The following is a 20,005-nucleotide window of genomic DNA, read 5'->3' as shown; positions in this document are numbered from 1 at the left end:
GTAAACTATTTAGTATATTCCAGACTTCTTTTTGATTTTACTTTTTAATAAATTATTTGAATGCACTGAGATACATATATTATATTTTGCATTTATTTAATTCATTCCAGCCATATAGTTCATTTCATTTCACACTGTAACTGAACCTAAGGAAATAGATGTCCCGTGATAGGAAATGAAAGTGCTTCATATCAGCTCACTTTACAGTAACTGGGTTACAGTTAACACACTGTAGTTGTTCATACTAATAGAAAATAATGACAAGAAGGACTATTCTGAACAATAACTTCCTTGTTTACATTGTCCTTACATTCTTTTGCATTTGTAATATACATGGAATGGAACCTTAATATAATCTATTATTGACCAGTGCTGGAAGAAGTTTCATTAATCATTACAGTTTCATTATATAAATCTCAATTTCATTACTTGGGTAGAAAAAAACTCAAGCAAAAGTCTCACAGAAGTCAAAGCCTTGAAGTGTACTATACCTGTTTAAAATCTTCTTTTATAGATTAGGAAAGTAAAGCATTTCACAGAATGAAAAGGAAACAGTAGTCCTTTTTCTACCTGTTTTTATTTGTATATTTTTGTTTTCCAAACTCTGGACGTCAATTCACCCTATGAACCTTAAAAGAAGTGCTTTTTAGTCCAGTTCAAAAATGGACTAGAACTGAAAGTACAGATAAACACTCTCAAATGTAGTTAAGCAAAAGTAAGAAGTATCCACTGAGAAATGATGTACATAAAAATGTGTTTTTACTTCTTTTCTTTACTTTCTACCACTGCTACTGACCACATTGAAATCATATATATACATATGCATACAGCATATAATATATATGCCATTATGCTCTTTTCTTAGGAAGTAAAATGGCTGTTAAACCAATCTGCTTCTCTGTTTAGTTTTGTTTCAGATGTTTTTACATGTTTTGAAATTTCTGGGCAGTCTTGTTGTGGTAATTTGTTACTCAATATTAGGCACAGTCATGGCAGAGAGAAATTACCTTTTTAGCTTTAGTATAAGAATGTGGGACGGAAATATACATGCAATAAACAAATGCTATATACAGTATTTAAAGATGTATTGTAAATATTTGTGTTTATTTGTGGCATTGCATTTAAGCAAAAGTTGCTTGACAAGTCACTCCCTGCTGCTGCTTACAACACTTTAGAAAGCACTTTCATGACTGGAGTTTGCAGGGGTCCTGGTGCTATCTCCAAGTTGTCCGGGTTTAGCAGTCCCACTCACGGTCCATAACCATATCCCTGAAGTGCTCTGCTTCTTTCCAAACAGTTTGAGAGTCTGCTGTCGAAATGTTTTGTCCAGAAGGAAATACATCACAGGGTCAGTGGATCCTCTCAGTGCTGCCAGAAGGAGCAGGCTGTTCTTTACCTACAACATTTACATTTTAGCGTTTGGTAAATAAATCCATGTAGTTGCAGATGTAGTTGTCATACTTACATACACCATAAGGAATAACAATATGACCAGCTGTCATAGCTTTCATACACCCACATATCATATTCATGCTGATTCCTTCCTGATTTGAGGCACTTTTCCCCATTCAAAAAAATCTATAGTCATATTTTGAATTTAATTTCAAGTGCTTAATTGCTATGCCCACATATGATTGTTGGCATAGCTTGAAACCCATGAATAGGCTGTAATACATATCTATGTCTGTAAGTTTCCATATGAATTAGCATGGGCAACATAATGATCAAACCTGCTTATACAGCTACTTTAAGGACCGTATATTATTCGAATTGCCTTATTGATGTTTGCAGATAACAATCTAAATTACATTACACAAGAATAATTAAATGTAATCACCTCAACCAGGCCAGAGAGTGGATGGCAGTCATGACCAGGCATTAGCTGAGCTTGTTTAGAGGCCAGAGAAATGAAGATGGGTTTGAAGATGTGATAAGGGAGTAAACACACAGAAAGGACAATCTGAAAACAGATCAGAGAATACAGATAACATGTGAGTGTTAGCTGGCTAAAACATGTAAACTTTGTAAAATTAAATATGCAAGGCTTAAATTAGGTCATACAAATTAATACCAGTTGATACTAAAATTAGTATAGTATTGAAACTATATACTAATTTGAACAATACTGATAATGAGAAAAAGAAATTCACAAAAATATAATAAAACCAAACTGGATTTTTTTTTTTAAACAACATCCTATATTGTCTTTTAACACTGATTTTTATAAAAATCAGTATCCATTATTGAACTTTTCCACAATCCAAATTGAGTGACAACACTAGTTTCAAGTCACATTCCAGACGCGTTTGTTGTTGCTATGGTTACAAAGAATCTGTGCTTTCTATGAATGATACTGAATGTCTGTAGGTTTTTGTCCTTGTACTGTACCTGGACGACCACAATATTCCTCAGCACTCTTCCCAGCAAGCTTTGCGACGTGGCGATATGAGCACTTTTCCGTGAGCGCCTAATGTGTCTGAGCACAGTCATGTAGGACAATAGCACCAGAGCATAGCAGACATAGAAAATAGTTATAGCCGCTAAATTGCACGCTGCTGACGTATTGGCTCCAATTTCTACTGTGGGGTTGTAGCAAACCTCCTTGTCAGATTTTGTCTCATTTGCACTTATTGCTTCTTTGACACTGTAAAATACAGTTACAGGTACAATGGCACCTACATTTATTAACCACACTGCAATACACACTCCCCGTGCGAATGAAACTTTTTTGAGACAATGAGTTAATCTGGTCGGCATCAGAGCTAGACACGCACTTGGTCTGGCTGCGTGAGTATGCTGCAGAAGAGAGACCAAGCGACTAACTGCCACCCAAGTTAAGATCATAACGCCAATGTAGATGTTAATGTGTAAAATTGGGGTAGCGCCGTGCAATACAAGCTGGCATAGGACGCCCCGAAATGTCCATGTGATGCCCCAAGCGTAGTAAGCACCAAGAAAAGGCGTAGTGAGTGAGAGGATAAGGTTGGACAGGCTGAGGTGTGATAGGTAAATGTTAATGGGGGATACATTGGAGATGCGGTGATGGAAGATCCAAAGGGAAAGAATGTTGCCAGGGACAGCAGTGAGGAAGAGGAGGGTGTACACCAAAGGAAGGAAGATGAGAGTAGCAGGGGTAGGGCAAAGAGAGACAGAGGAAGAAGCATGCATGCTGTTAACCGATGGTGAAGAGCTGTAATCCATTTGCTCTATGAAAGATAAAGAAGAAACAGCATAAAATATGAAATACTAATAGTGAGATTGTTGCTTTTTATGTGGGCGTTTATCATAATTAGTCTCAGCAGTCAGTGGTAAGATATATTTGCGGTCTGGGAAGTACCTGTGTAAATAGGTGACGACTTTTCAAAACACAGTTAATTAATATTACATTAAAAAGAACACTATTTCACTGACTATATGTGTGGTAAGTTAAGATAGATTAATATGTAAATGGTGTGTGTGTATGATAGGTCATTGCTCAGCCTGTGATGTTCCACAGTATGGCATTAAACAGCTCTACCTTACATTTATTCAATTACCCCTTGGCTTTATAGCTCAAAGAAAAACCTAGAAAAGCCTAGAAAAATGGGCATTCTAATTGTGATTGTGATTGCTTCTCCACAGATCTGTTGGTCTGGTTTGGTCTCCATGGAGATAGAAATGTTTAGTACCATACAATGAAACATTCCAGACAAAACAATAACATTTCCATGGAGAAAAGCATTTAATGAGCCCTCCATCATTAAACTTATACAATTTACATTAAACATATAGTAATTTTTGTAAATTTTCAAAATACATGTTTGAAATAAAAAGTGAAAACTTACTTTTAAATATATGTACAGTTGGTCACTACAAACCACTCATTTTCACGAAGTCCTTCATGTGGTCTGTGTGTTACCGTTAGCTCTTCCTTAAATGAAATGCCTACTCAGATCAAGTGCATGTTCCTCTTATGTGAGCGAAATTGTCTTGATTTGTCCATCTGGTGGCGCTGTAGTCCCACTTGTGCAAAAGAGAGTAGTTCGCTTCAGTGTAAAGACACATATTGTACAATCTGAATAGAACAAATGATATGGCATATGTTAAAATGATAGCTGTATTTTGTTGACAATGTGCTCCTCTGTCAAAAGCTTTCATCTCTGTAATATTCCCCCTGTGTGCTCTGTAACAGCTCATGTCAGGATCACAGCCGTCATGAGATCTGCTTTGAAGTTAACAATACACGTCTTCTCTGTTTGGACTTTTACGACCATATTATATCAGTTGACAGTCTGACTACATTATCTAGAATACAGGTTGTCAAAAATATCCAAATACCAGTAAATTCAAAAATTAGTATATATATATTAGTTTGTTTTTTTTTGTTTTTTTTTGCAGGTATCAATATACTGAAAAAAATTGCCCTTTGATGGAACTTTAATTTCAATGTTCTGAATTGCTATCTAAGCCAGATACTTCAAACTGAACTAGATCAGTACCATTAGACACAAGGTTGTTACGTATTTAAAAAGTCATAACATGAAAGCGTATTTATATTTAAGAGCATATACAGATGATTGCAATAAAATTGTTACAAAGATTCACAATGTGAACTAAAAGCATGCATTTTTATTTATTACACTTCGCTCAGACTACACCAGAGATCCATAGCTCCTCCAGACAGTACGGACCACTTTTCCTCATACGGAATACTCGTGACCACCGGACCAGAGCGTTGTGTGCAGTCTGAGCCCTGGGTTAAACTTACTTATTAGATTAAATATTTTATTCAATCTAATAAGATTTTATTGTTACCAAAGGAAAAGGAAAGGAAAGGTAACATTTAGTGAGCATGATGCTCTGTTTAGTGCTCCATCAATCGGCTGCAGATCATCACAGATTATCACTGGCCCATCACAGAAAGCCAGTCATTTTTTCTACAAATAAATTGTTTGTCAGTGTGATCAGTATCTGCCAATCCAAAATTAAATATGCATGTTGTAACTTTTCTATCATCTGCTTGTCATTTTTGCTTTGCCTGGAATGTTCCACAGTATTACTCATTAAGGGAGCTACCTTGAAAACATGCATTCTTACTGTCATTTGAATTCTTACTTGGCCTGATGATTATCTGGATTAAATTAATTCCATACTGTGTAACATTCTTGGCAAAGCAATAACATCTCCATGGAGACAAGCTAGAAGCGGATACGAAACCTGTAAGGTTGCATAGTGCTCATTTAAGATGACTGATAATAGCCTCAAAACAAATTCTGATCACAGCACCTCTAGACCGTTCATTCAGTCCACACATAGTATTAGGCCTGTAACGATAATCAATAAATCGATTAATCGTACGATAACGAGCTCGATCACTTTTCCAGCCACGATAAATTTTAGTTGCATGCTTGTTTGTTCTCTCTCGCTCTTTCTCGCTCTCAAAGAGGGTGAATGTTAGAAGGATTCTATCGCTCTCTGACTCCTCTCGTTTAACAAATGTAATGACGCTTGAACCAACGTGCGCTGTGTTTATCAACACAGTGGATGCGCGCGTAGTCTGCGCGCTTTCTGCAAATCCAAATTCTGCAAATGCAGAAAGCCGCTGTCTGTGCGGTGCGCTAGCAACACAAGCTAGCGCCGCTGTCAGAGTGACAAAACTGTTCATCTCCGTTCATCGCCAAAACAAGTCACGATGCCGAATCAACACTGGTGAGCGGGACACGTCTCAACAGCCGCGTGCGTCAAATGCAGCGAGCGCAAACGAGAAGAAATGTCCCAAACCCCAACAGCCGACATAAACCCAAACCCGAGCGACACAACTAGCATAGCGCCCGGGAGAACCCGAAATCCCGAAACCGAACCGACATGACACCAGCCAGGACAGAGGCTCCCTCATAGAGAAACAGGATCCTGTGTTAATATGAACACTTAAAGACCAAAATGACGAGGCTCACAGCAGCAGCCAGAGAGAGACGAGACACAATATTCCAATGTAAGTCAGTAACTAAAATCACAATTTTGTTACGGAGACTTAATAATCCATTTTATTTATTGCTTTGGTTGTATTTGGTTCAACAGTGGTTTATTTAAGTGCATTTTTGTTAACAAGTCCTTGCTGTGAGCCAGACACATTAGGCTAGTTCTGTGTTAAGTCTGTTTTATTTAGACCTGTTGTTTTTTTGTTTGGTTTTTTTTGTCTTACAGTTCCTGTGTTAAATGTTCTTTAGAAAGTAAGGTTTATTGATCATTGAGAGGATGTATTTGCATTTTTATTCCATGGTCATTATATTAGTTGAAATTGGTCTCAAAATGTCAATATTATCGTTTATCACAATAAATTCTTGGTAAATTAATCGTCCAGCAAAATTTGTTATCGTTACAGGCCTACATAGTACATGTATTTCTGTATGTACCCTGCTCAGCTCTTGTGGTTGTCTATGACTACTGAGCTGATTCTTAACTGTCCTTTGTTGGACACTGGCTCTCGTTCCATTTCCAGAGTAGAGCTGTTAACACGATTCACAACCACCTCTCTCAAGTATAGCACCCTGCCCGCCAGACGCAGCACCTCCCTCCTCACTGACGAAGACAACAGGAAGTACATGACAGGGTCCAGGCAGCTGTTAAAGGCCGAAAACACCAATGCGATCTCATTGGCTCGATCAGCCATGCCCCTCAGGAAACAGGAAGTGTCCGTAATCTGCGTTTTAATGTAAAAGATCCTGACCAGGTGATAGGGCACAAAGCAGACAGTGAAAAGGAACAGGATAAAAAATGACTTCTTGGCGCTGCGTTTGTAGTGGGACGCACTGGGGAAGTCTGGATTCTCCAGGGATTTCTTTCGAAGATAGTATCCGATCTTCACATAAGACGTCATTAAAATGATAAAAACAAGAAAAAAAATCACGACGACTGCAATGTTAATATAGGCCTTCCATTTGTCTTCGAGGAGCTGTCTGTAAAAAAAACATCTGCAAAACAACACATTCTGTTAGTTTGCACTTCTATACCCTTGAAAAACAATAATAACTACATTCATTTCCATAAACATTTAAAACTGATCGCAAGGAAATTTGGTAATTTTGTGTTTTGTCACTATGTTAAATTTTTGCAATTATTCTGACTTCCAGATGTTCACCCAAAACCACAGTTTCATTATGCTTTAGAACAGCATAATGTATTTCTTTTGAATAAAGACTTTGTAAATTAAATTAAGAGATTGTATTTCTATATTCAGTAATCTAACACATATTACTTCTTATAAATAGACTAAGAAGAAACTCCAGCATGTCCTCACCCACCTGTCGGTTTGTGTGCGATTCTTGGACATCATTATAGGCATGATGAATGCCATAGCTCCTGCCCATGTTACTGCACAGGCAACAATGCTCCCTCTAGTGGTGATCCTTCCATCCATGCCTACACCACGATAGATCTTCAGATACCTGTCCACACTGATCATGCCCAGCAGTGTGATGCTCATGTACATGTTCATATAGAAGAGATTGCCCACCACTGAACACAGCGTCGGGCCCAGTCTCCATCTGTTGCCTTGGCTGTGATAGATCATTCTGAACGGCAAACATACCATGAGTAGCAGATCGGCTAATGCTATGTTAATGAGAAATACACGCACAGAGTTCTTCTTGGAGTGTACAAAAAAAAATACCCACAAAGCCACCAGATTTCCAAAAAGTCCAGGTATAAAAATGATGGTATACAGCACAGCCAATGATGTTTGTAGCTCTTCCTGTGCCTCACAGTGTCTGCTCTCATTGGAGGCTGGGGTCGTGGTTAGGTTAGTCTGAGCCATGTTGCTGATGCTCTTCTTCAGAGAGTGAAAAATACTTGCTGCTGTGGTGGTTTTGATTTCCGTTGAGGTTTCCTGGTGTTGTTTCAACACTGCAACAAAACGGTGTAGGTTAGCAATAGCTTCACTAATGCATTTAGCTAAGGTCTCGGCCTTGAATCATCTGCTCATCAAATTAGCAGTTCAGGCAGCTTTTTAATTACCCTGGCCTCGGTTAAGCTTTTGACTTTATAATCTACCCCTTTTTATGAAGTAAGATTTTATGAACTGCATCATGACGAGCACAAATTTACCCTCATGTTATATTTGACTGTAAGACTTGACCTTAAAGGTTGTATGGAGGATTTTTTTTTGTTTCAAATTGTCAATGATAGCATTATAGAGGTGCAGTAGCCTTGTAATTATGATGACCAAAAAAAAGAGAATAAAAATTCATCAACTCTGGACGTGGTGGGGCCAGCTAAACATTTGCCAATAGATAACGACACTGCCTCGTTATCTGTTAGCTGACAGGCTGTCAATCAATCTCCCTACGTTTCTAGCGTAACTGACTTGCCTGCGCGCCGCCGGTACGTGGTTTACGTACGCCTGTCACGCAGTCCACAGACGCAAGCCGCACAGACGCTGTTTACTCCACCAACGCAACAGTTCTTAGCGGCTTTTTTTGACCTATATCTTCCTCGCAGTTAGCACAAAGTTTGTTGCAATGGCAGACAAGAATCCAGGAGCAGTTAGCCGCAAAAGAAAGTCCGTTTTTGAGGTCGCTGAAAGAAGAAGACAAGGGGAAAAGCAGCGAAGCCAAACTAAGGTGATTCTTGAAGATTCATTCCAGCGATGGCGCGACTGAAGCAGACGCAGGGTCTAAAGACTGACGCATTGGTCGCCAAATTACTCCTGGACAGGTCACTTCTGCTTATTATGAAAACGTACTTTATTTCCAAGAGCTAGTCAAACGTTTTTCAGGACACGAAAGCGATATCCTATGTCTGAAAACGTAATTTTCAAGGCAAAGAAAGAGTCCGCTTGCTGCTGCGTGTTGTAGCTAGTTCATTCGCACGGAATCTCCGCGCAACCTTCTCTGCACCCCTTTCCTGCTCCTGTCCCCGCTGCCCGTTCCGCTCTTCCCCCTGCTCCTCACTTCTCCGGGCACGGAATCTCCGCGCACCGCTCCCCTCTCCTCTCTCCTCTCTCCCTGCTCCGCTCTTCTCCCTGCTCCTCACTTCTCGTCCGCGAACGAAATGTCCGCACACCCGCTCCCCCCGCTCCTCACTTCTCCGCCTTGCCTAACCAACACTGTAGTTAGTTGTTTACAAGTCATGTGCAGCGCACCGGCTGTAAACAAACCTGTTTCTGGCGTAAAGAGGAGGCGGGAGAAGGCGTTTCTATGTAGGGAGCTGTAGGGGAGGGGGGGTGTTTTCACGCATGCGCAACATTTGAAAAAGGACAAACAGTCGCTGGATTTCTCGTTCCTTGGAAAATCCTCTATACAACCTTTAAGATACCTCATAGTACTAAATTGAATTACTAGATGGAAGTGGCTACATGTGGGGCCACAGTGTTACAGTGGTTTTACTCTGACCAGAGCACCAGAGAGAGTGGCAGACTGTGAGAGAGGTCACGGTAGCTCCCGGAAATACACATTTATAGAATTATGCGTTATTTGATACCCATCCCTTGCTAGTTTTGATACTTATTTTGAATGTATTATTACCATTTTTTTTTTTTTTTTTTTTTTTTTTTTTTGCTCTTTGTTATTATATTTATTGTGATGTGTGAGCTACTGAGTCCAAATACTTTTCCTTGTGGATCAATAAAGTTTGTCTAAGTCAAAGTGTTGGATACTCTCAGATGTGTCCTTGGCATATTTCCCAAACGTTCAACTGCCCAAACTGGTTTTCTTGAGAGTATATCATATTTCAAATCAGTATTACAGAGAATTTCTCATGCATTTTGAGATATTATGGATGAGACCAGAAATTGAGAATCTGAACATTTCTGACATACAAAGAATACAAGACACACAGACAAATGCTATTATATATATATATATATATATATATATATATATATATATATATATATATATATATATATATACATACATACATACACATATATATGTGTGTGTGTATGTATATATATATATATATATATATATATATATATATATATATATATATATATATATATATGTATATATATTATATATATATATATATATATATATATTATATGTGATACTGTACTACCACAGTATGCTCACTATACCTGATGGTAAGTGCAAAAAATGGCAATAAAAATAGAATAAGAATAGTACTCATGCATTCCTATAACACTAAGATTTCACTTGAGTCTGTGAAAATGAAGTAGGATACTTACCTAGTTGTGAAATTCGTCAAAACAAACCCTCTCAAACACCGTGCGTAAACATATTTTCTGTTCCCATATTTTCTGAGACACTCCTCATCTTGAGCAAGAATCCAAACTGCAGTCCATGATCTCCTTCTACTGTCACTCTTCATACACACTTTGTCCCATTGACCACAAAATCGGAGTTTCAGTGATTCAAGATTTTCTGTCCGTGTTATTCCATCCTTGTTAAGTTGAGCCACTTCCCTTCCTCACGCGTCTGCTGCTGTCTAAAATAATTGTTGAGAAAAGTTAGTGCTGTGGGCGCCTGTGTCTTTTTAACCACAGTGAAAATCTCCAGCAGAGACAGTGAGTGAAAGGGTTGGGCCAAATGCAGTGAGATCATAGAGCAGCCACTCTCTGTGTATACAGCACTGCCAAGTTTTGTGCGCTCGGAGTGGAAAGACAATCAAAATATGTCCTTAAATGTCCACAAGTTGAAAGCCTAGACTCATTAAGGTAAACCTGATAACTTTGTAAAGCAGGTATTACAATATATTAATATTATTTCAGTGTTGAATAGGTCAATGCTATTAACCATTTGATTCTTGTCCAGTTAAAAACTGTTGACCATGTGGAAGAATCAAGAATAAATTGGTACCAGAGCACATTACTGATAAATTCATTGATCACTGATAGCAACAGCATAGTCTCTGTTAAAGGTGCACCAACGCTTGCTTGTTTCTATGGATATGTCATTTCTCTGTCTGGAAGGTTCCACAGTATGACACTGGACAAAAATACTATAAAAAATAGTTAGAAAAACAGACATTCTGACTGTGAGCTTGGTTGCCTCACCACAGATCTGACCTGTAACTTGGTCTGGTGTGGTCTCTGAAGGTAGAAAAGTTTAATACCATACTGTGAAACATTCCAGACAAAGCAATAACATCCCCATGAAGAAAAGGATTTGACGGATATTTACATTTGCCTAGATGTTTTTTAATATGCTTTTTTCTTAAATAAATACATACATAAATACAATAAATGAGGAGCACTAAAACAAAGAGACCTTGTTATTGTGAAATTGTGGAACTCTTTAGACAATGTATTAAAAACTTCCCATTCAATTGTTCAGAAAAGGACAAAAATGTAAAAGTATAGAATGATTTAAAGTACAAATGTAAATGATGGGTATGCTGTTTTGTCATTTTGTCTAGAAATTATTGTGACAGATGGTTGGCTAATTGTTATTGCATGTGACTTTCTTGGTTAAGGGACAGCTCTACGTTTTCGTTATGGTCCCATTCTGACATGTAGCGAAGACTGATACATGTTCAGAATAAAAACAGATTGATTTACATTTCACTATGTTAGTATATATGTGAGAAATAATATTTTGTTTGATGAAATTACTCAAGAAAACTTTGCTAATTGTTGGTAACTATCAGTCTGGTGATGTTTCATTGAGCAGTTTTAGACTTAAATCTTGATATCTTCAATATATTGTAAAAAAGGTTTTAAACACAACACACGTTTAGATAAAATGGCAAACAGCAGTAAATAGTGCCCAGAGTAGACCTCTCGCAAACTCAACAGTTTTGCAACACTTTTTCTGTGTATTTTTAGTGTGTTTTCCGGTAACTATTTTTGGCACTAGTATGTTAAACCGCTCACAATTAGTGAATATTTACACACCTCACAAACTCCTTTACAATCGATGCAAAAGCCACAAGAACCTGTTGACCCATTGTTAACTACAGTTTTATATGTTGGATTCTGCTGGTTCCAGTGATCTGGAGCTTCCCTGTGATCCTCCCTGTGTGGGTGACTGTGTGGTGGGACTGGGTGCTGCTGCTTTGGGTGTGCAGTGCATATGTGGCTTGTCTGTCATTTATAGCAGGGTGTAGCGCTTTAATTAACACAAAATTCATTAAACTCTTGATGTGTGCTCTTGTTCCCAGCCTCACTGTGTGCTGCTGGCCTCCAAAGAGAACTCTGCCCCGGTCAAACTGGGCGGCTTCGGAGTGGCCATTCAGCTCGGAGAGTCCGGACTTGTGGCTGGAGGTAATCAGTGACTGTACAAGAAATAAACATATCAAAATACCATAATATAAAAAATAACAATTGTATTATTATTTCTAAATATGCCATGAAATGTTCTCTGTACACTAGTTTGCATCTTATTTCAGCATTTTGCACACTTACCTTTGTTTGTATATTTGCATTGTACATTTGCATAGAGCTGATGGTGCAAAGTAACAAATCCTGAGAACTGGACTTCGACTATCCAGCTTGTATCCTCCCATCATGATGATTTGATCTATATATGCCACTATTTCTAATGACGACAACCTTTTCTCATAAAAATGTAAATGGAAAAAAAAAAGTAGCAGTCCCTTACTCCTTCATCTATGCATGCTTACATTAATATTCTATTATTTATCATGGGCAACCTTATTTTTCAAGTAATTTCACATGAAACAAATAAGAATTAAATTTGACTTCTTTGCTTTTGTCACTTCCTGAGATTGGTTCGTGACTAAAACCTTTCAGAACAGCTCAAAATAACCTACTTCCTCTTTCCTGTTGAAAACGGAAATCAGATATCAGATCATGACTTTTGATATTTGCAAATATTACAAAAACATGCAAGGTCCAGTTCATAATTGGAATAGCCAACTACAGCAACTATGTGAAAGTTAAATTATAAGTAAACTGTCCATAATTACCTCCGCCAAGGAGGTTATGTTTTTGCCGGCGTTTGTTTGTTTGTTTGTTTGTCTGTTAGCAACATAACTCAAAAAGTTATGGACCGATTTTGATGAAATTTTCAGTATTTGTTGGAAATGTGAAAAGGAAGAACTGATTTCATTTTGGGGGTGATCCGGAAGACATCCTGGATTCTGGATCACTTTGAAATTTTAGTTAACATTGTGGTAAATGGGGCCAAAAAATTGTTTCTCAATATCTCGGTTAATTATTGACCAAACCCCATGAAATTTGACTCAGGGATGGACAATGGGATCCTCTTTCATATTCCAAAGGCTGATCCAGATCTGATCCAGAAGACTGATTTTATCGCAATTTATATAAAAAATGGGGGTAGTCCTTGGCGGAGGTCTGCGCTCTCTGAGTGCTTTTCTAGTTAGTTCATGGCGTCTCCTTATGTGCAGTCATATATGAACATTTCCTTTTAATTGGTTTTATTTTTAGTGCTTTTTCTACATGTATCTAGGCATACGTAGTGTATCCATCTGCCTGTATTACAACAACAAAACAACACAGTGTCTGTATTGAAATATATTTACAGTGAGTTAAATTCATGTCATAGTCCTGAGTCGTGCTTTTGTCGTATTCTCCCAGGTCGAGTAGGGACCCCCCACTTCATGGCCCCTGAGGTGGTGAAGCGAGAGCCTTATGGTAAACCTGTGGACGTGTGGGGCTGCGGAGTCATCCTCTTCATCCTTCTCTCGGGATGTCTGCCTTTCTACGGCACCAAGGACCGCCTGTTCGAAGCCATCTGCAAAGGCAAATATAAGGTCAGACAACTCAAATCCTCAGTGCGTTCTTTTAGTTTTGTTTTAATTTCTATGTAATCAATATATGTAAGCTTATGTATTGTATTTTATTTTATGTATTGTATTATTTTATTGAATTTTATTTTGACTTATACATATACATTTGTATAATTATGCCTCTTGCTATCTTTTTGCTTCTTATTTAGAATGTGTTATTACCATTAATATTTTTTACTCTGTTATTATAATATATTGTGATGTGTGAGCTACTCTATCCAAGTAATGTCCGAGTAATTTGACTTCTACACTGGATCAATAAAGTCTATTGTCTGTGTGTATGTGTTTTTAAATGCAGATGAATCCAAGGCAGTGGGCGCAAATCTCAGAAAGTGCCAAGGATCTGGTGAGGAGAATGCTGATGCTGGACCCCGCAGAGAGGATCACAGTCTACGAGGCCCTCAACCACCCCTGGCTCAAGGTTTGTCAAGCAACTCTTCCAAGAACAAAAAGAATCACTTTATGTATTTATTATTATGAAAGCATATTACCAATAACAGGCAGTAGAAAAGGCCAATAAGATAGTAAATTTGGCCAGTTTTAAATGTAATAAGCCCATAATGTAATAACTAGAGATGGGCATGATTAGTCGATTAATCGATAATTGATCATTAAGAATTTCATTGATTACGTTCATTTTAATCGACAAACCAAATGTAGGTTGCTGTGCGTAGCGTAGGGTGACCAAACATCCATGTCCGGGGACAAACGGAGGTCCGTACATGTAGCTCTCTGCACTCAGAAGGAGCGAGACACAAATAGATGGTCAGCCTGCAACGTGCTGAAGTGCAAATGCGTATTTAACGATGATTTGTGCAAGAAATTCCACGCTTTCCGTTGCAGTCGGGACAAGTGGGAGGCCATGTGCACAGTGTACAAAGCAAGAACATATGTTTCGGTGTCCAGTGGGAAAAAGCTCACCAGGACACTGAAAACATGAAAAAGCTTTGCCAGGTGAGAGTAGCGCAATGTCGATGGCGAGTCCCCACCTCCCACCTCCCGTACGCTGTCCTGGTTTTGACAAACACAAATATGGTCACACTAACCTGTATTCCACTGAGTCATGTCCTTTAATCTGACAGAAGTTGACCGCATCAGCGCGGTTAGTTTATGCAAATTAGCCATGTGGTTTAAGTTTTGTTTCTGCGCAAAGCTGCATTGAACACAATCTCAAACAGGCTGATGTGGCTCTAGAGTGGTTACGGTTTATATCTCGTAAAGTTGAATTTATTTATGCAGATTAGTAGTGCAGATAGTAATAATAATGATGATAATTTTAATATAAAAATTTTAATGATTAATCAATAATCGATCGTTAATTCTGCAGACGATCGATTAAGAAAATTTAATCAAATGCTCATCCCTAGTAATAACTGGTCAATAATGTAACTTGAGTGAGCTGATAATGTAATAACACTCCGTAATAGCCAATAATGTAATACTTTACTACATTATTGGCTGAAGTTATTACATCATGACATGTTTTTCCTTTACCCAGCCAATAATGTAATAAAGTCTTACATTATTACGTTATCGGCTCACTCATGTTATTAGAATATTGGCTGGTTATTACATTATGGGCTTATTCCATTTAAAATTTGCTATGTTTATTACATTAGCTGTTAGATAATACAAGGTGATAGTGTATATAGCAGGCAGGTCTGAATAAGTTGTTTACTTATTTAGTTAAAATAAATGATTTGATTCAACATTTTACATATTTTAAAATTTCTATCAAATCATGCTCTTGCAGAAAGAAAAACACACACAGTGATGATGCAACAGGATGCAATAAAATAGGGGGCAGAAAGGGAAGAATCTTCTTTTTTTATTGATTGACAGCATTTTTGTTTATCTGCACTGTGCAAGTAGATTGTTGGGGCTAAACAGTTGAAGGTTTTGTGTCATCAATATTTCTTTAACTTTGACGTCAAGTATGAAAACTTTGCACTGTTTAATATCCAACTTTTGTTTGTATGTTTCAGGAGAGAGATCGGTACGCCTACAAAATCCATCTGCCAGAAACGGTGGAGCAGCTGAGAAAATTCAATGCCAGGCGGAAACTCAAGGTCAGTAACAAATGAGATCTTGCACATTCAGGTTTTAGGTTTTATATGTTACTTTTTAGGATGATGAATGTATTTGTATGATTTTCAGGGGGCCGTCCTGGCTGCAGTGTCCAGTCACAAGTTCAATTCATTTTACGGAGACCCTCCTGAAGAGCTCCATGATTTCACGGATGACCCCACTTCCTCAGGTAAACCAAAATAAATAGTAGATCTAAATTATTATACTTTCACTTCACCTCTCTCACATCCTGCCTTTGATGTTTTTTTTGCACTAAAATCATGATCACAAGATTAGCTGTCAGCACAAAGACACAAATCCAAACTGCACAGTACTGTAAATGAAGTTTAGCAGTAATTTATGCCCAAAATGTAATGGTCTCTGCAAGTTTTAATCAAACATGGATTTTGGAACGTGGAACATACAGCATATTTTCTCACAAAATTTATCACCACTTTTTTTTTTTTTTTCTTTCCTATTGTTAATTCTTTTTATTTTATTTTTGTCTTATAATATGACAAACCAGCATTTACCCCGGTGAACTCAGTAAAAAAAACACACACAAAACAATAATACTAATATGAGTATAAAATATAATAAAGGTTAGGTAATAAAAGTAAATGGACTTCTTATTCTTTCAGTTGTGGAAAAACAGCATTATCAAATGTACCCATTTGAAACTTTAGCACAATTTTTTTCTTTCTTCTTATTATTTTTATTATATTTTTCACTTAACACTTTTCACATAATATGACCAACAAACATTTACCACTGGAGATCTCAGCAAAAGCAAACAAAATAACAGTAACAGTAATATGTTTATAAATGAAAATACAGGTTATGTAATAAATCTATATTAAATAGATTCTTTATCCGTTCAATTGTGGAAAAAAGCATTATCAAATGGGTAGCTGCAACATATTTTGTCACAAAACTTCAGCATTTCTTTCAGTTTATAGAAGAGCATTCTGCAGATCTCAAACAGGGCATAGCATTCGTCACTGACTCATTTCCCTAAAATAACCAAGTGCTATGCTAAAATATGCTAATGCAAGATGTGTATTTCTGTTAATGCTCCCCTCCTCCTAGGACTACTGGCAGCAGAACGTAGGTATCACTGGCTAAATGCATGTAGCAGTGCATGCTCTGTCACTGAGATTTGCCTGCTCCAGTGACCAGTTATTCTTTTGTTTTAATTCACTTTGGATCACATAACTTTTCTTGTGGGAGGTCTTATGTCTACTAGCTCCATTCAGATGTTCTTGCTTTGCCTAGAATATTCCACAGTGTGACAATAAAATTATCTTGTGGGGTATAGATTTCCTAGCTCTTACATAACTAGTATTCACGTGATACTCTACGCACAATTAGTTTGCAAGTGAAAAAAAGTTTTTTATAATTGGATAAAAACAGCGTGCAGCAGTCTTTTTTTGTAGTATGAGTTCTGCTTTTACGATGCACTTGCTAGAGAGGAAAATTTTTATATTACACTTTTTGGGGAGGAAAATTACACTCATTTCTACAAGGAAAGTAATGCTGCTTTAAATTACAGTTTTTTTTCTTGTTCTTAAAATATTTTTTTTTAAACATGCATTATTTATTACTGTATCCTGGGTTGCCTGTCCACAGATCTGACCTGTAACTTCATCAAAATAAATACATTTAAAGTTATACTGTGGAACATTAAAATACAAGATCAGCCTCTTACTATCATGGCAGTTTTGACAGGCTTGAATAAAATGTCCAAAGCACACTGATCACAAAAATCTTACAAATGGGACGCCTTATCTTAGTTATACTGTGGAACGTTCCATGAAATGTATTAACACCCCAGTGGAAATAAGCAGATGGTGGCAGTCCCTCCACTAAAAAAGTTACAAAATGCCTCTTTGAATTATATATGAATGAGTGATCACGTGTAACTTGTAGAAGTTGGGGTAATTTTGGGGTCTGTGTCTGTGTCCAGGGGCTGTTTCTCAGGTGTTGGACAGTTTAGAGGAGATCCACGCGCTCACAGACTGCAGTGAGAAGGACCTGGATTTCCTCCACAGCGTTTTTCAAGACCAGCATCTGCACACGCTACTTGATGTAAGTGATACCATTACCCACCGCAATATCAGATTAAGAAGATGATTTAAGATTTAGAAGACTTACGCGTTGGTTGGTAGTTTTGTATGTGTAAGAATGATGGAAAGATTTCAAGTAAGAAAATTAAAGAAAATTCTCAGATTCTAATGTGATTAAAAAACAGGACGATATGTCGATGCATTTACTTTTTACATTTTTGCTTTCTATTCATGGATTTCAGCTTCCTGTTCATTTTGAGGACTCTTGACCATTCAAAAGATATAATATTTAGTTTATGGTAAATGGTCATATTTTATATAGACTCTTAAAGCACTTTACATCAAAGAACCACTCACCCATTCATACACCAGTGTAGACAGACACTTGCGGTGAGGTGGGTTAAGTGTGCTCCCCAAGGACACAACAACACAACAAGTTCAGACCAGGAAGTAAAATGTCAACTCTGCAGGTCTTTTTTTTCTTATAGAGATCTAATGATATATTACATACATTTAGTTTAATTTGTGTATATTTTAGAGCTGTGATTTGTGCATTTTCACAGTCAAACATCTTCTAATTGTTTGAGAAAGTTCTGTGTTCTTTGCCTGGGGCTTAACAGAAGTTTGTTTTGGACAGGAATTGTCAGGAGTCCTATTAAAATATTCACTTGTGTTGAAGAGTAAAGCGAAAACACTGGTTGACTTGTTTGAATAATAATACTTTGAAAGAGCAAGTTCTACTGTTCACACATGGATGGTTGGCCTATTTGGGACTCAGGTGTACCTTCTATCTGTCTCATATTAATAGTCTAATGTGATTCTTAACAGTGAAGTCTGCATTAGTTTGAATATCTTTGTCTTTTCTTCATAAGTCCCAGTGACTTATTTCAAACCATGAGTCAGGAACATGGTTTTAGTTTGACCTTTTAGCCCCACCTACTTAGTTATTTCTGGCTCTGTGATAAGGCACCATGACACAGAAACAGCTTGCTGGGATAGTGTCATGTCATTTTTTCGTCATCATTTTTCAAATCTCTGCATACTATTTGCGATTTTGTCCCTTGAAAATTCACCATAACAGATTTTAGAGTCTGGGGTAGCATCCAGGGGTTGGTTTGTGTGCCTGATTGGATGAAAAATTGTGAGCCTGTTTGGAACCTCTGTACATGTGTGTAGGTTTGGGCCTGTTGAATACTATATCGACTTATCGTTCAGTATATGAAAGATGGAACGATATATTGTGGCCGTCAATGTTTATCTTATGTACTTTTCTTAGCACTACTTGGAAATTTTGGTTATTTTTCGGCTACACGATAAGACTTAAGTTGTCAGAGGTTGAATGGATAACTTCTGTGACTCATTACAGATGCAAACAAAATATGTAAGGTTTCATTCTGCTGTTTATTTATCACAGTTCATGATTTTTTAACTGTTTTGTTGATTTAAATAGTTTTTGTGGTTAAAATCTGCTTTTTTATTTTTGTGTCAGGGGCATAAATTTGTTTCAGTAGTATCGTTTATTGTCTTTATTTACTTCAGCAATGTATCGAACTTCAAAATTTGTTATCATGACAGGTCTAAATAGAATATATTATGCATATTTTTCTTATTTACCAGCTATTACCAAACAAAAGCAGTTACAAATCACAGAGAGCTAGCCTATTGTTTCTATTTCTTGCCACGTTGTTACTACAGTTTTGTCAGATAGAAGAAAATGCCAAGTCCTTCTGAGCTTGTCAACTCTTTCTCAAGTTGCCATGGCGCCTGTGGAAACTTCACAGTGTCAGTAGACAGTTTATCACCCTCATCTCGGGTGAAAGTTGCTCATTTCTGAAAGCTAAATATAAGTGTATGAAGTTGATGAAGCTAGTAATACATGTTGCTATTTGTATATGATTTAATGGGCTCTAGAAGACTGAAAAAAATTGGTGTTGCCAGATTTGGGGCCACAGCTGTCCCATTTTCAGAGTTTTACACCCCAAGGGGAGGGTCAAACCAATACAAAGAAGTGCGTAGCCCTCCCTCAAATCACTAGAACAATGGCTTCAATTGTAAAGTCCAAGACCCTGCATTCAAAACCAGTCGAGCCTTCTGCATCCAAACACAACAAACTTCAGTTCTCCGCTGCTCTGGCAAAGATAAACCTCTCTCCTCTG

At 37.5% G+C, this 20,005-nt stretch overlaps 2 protein-coding genes across 7 annotated transcripts in view; one reads left to right on the top strand and one right to left on the bottom strand.

Moving 5' to 3' along the window:
- caska (calcium/calmodulin-dependent serine protein kinase a) overlaps positions 1-20,005 on the top strand; it is a 100,592-nt gene that overhangs the window by 60,220 nt on the left and 20,367 nt on the right. For all 5 annotated transcript variants that reach the window (XM_020936335.2, XM_020936334.2, XM_020936332.2 and 2 more), the window contains exons 6-11: positions 12,103-12,205; positions 13,505-13,680; positions 14,015-14,137; positions 15,702-15,785; positions 15,874-15,973; positions 17,750-17,871. In XM_020936335.2, coding sequence (XP_020791994.2) covers positions 12,103-12,205; positions 13,505-13,680; positions 14,015-14,137; positions 15,702-15,785; positions 15,874-15,973; positions 17,750-17,871 — 708 coding nt within the window. The remainder of the gene's footprint in view (positions 1-12,102; positions 12,206-13,504; positions 13,681-14,014; positions 14,138-15,701; positions 15,786-15,873; positions 15,974-17,749; positions 17,872-20,005) is intronic.
- Positions 559-10,661, bottom strand: gpr34b (G protein-coupled receptor 34b). Of its 2 annotated transcripts, none has more exons than XM_020936337.2 (4): positions 3,825-6,398; positions 2,389-3,206; positions 1,838-1,960; positions 559-1,396 (listed from the first exon to the last, which is right to left on the bottom strand). In XM_020936337.2, the coding sequence occupies exons 2-4, from the start codon at positions 3,199-3,201 to the stop codon at positions 1,172-1,174; spliced, it is 1,161 nt and encodes a 386-aa protein (XP_020791996.1). In that variant the 5' UTR covers positions 3,202-3,206; positions 3,825-6,398; the 3' UTR covers positions 559-1,171. The 2 variants fall into 2 exon arrangements, with proteins under 2 accessions (XP_020791996.1, XP_055005691.1); XM_055149716.1 differs by lacking the exons at positions 559-1,396; positions 2,389-3,206 and adding exons at positions 7,281-7,881; positions 10,169-10,661 and having other exon boundaries at positions 1,836-1,960; positions 3,825-6,950.

Source organism: Boleophthalmus pectinirostris, unplaced genomic scaffold (assembly GCF_026225935.1).
Source record: "Boleophthalmus pectinirostris isolate CB_2022bp ecotype Guang Dong unplaced genomic scaffold, ASM2622593v1 HiC_scaffold_1, whole genome shotgun sequence".
In the NCBI taxonomy this organism is placed as follows: domain Eukaryota; kingdom Metazoa; phylum Chordata; class Actinopteri; order Gobiiformes; family Gobiidae; genus Boleophthalmus; species Boleophthalmus pectinirostris.
This window is presented reverse-complemented; position numbering and strand designations above follow the sequence as displayed.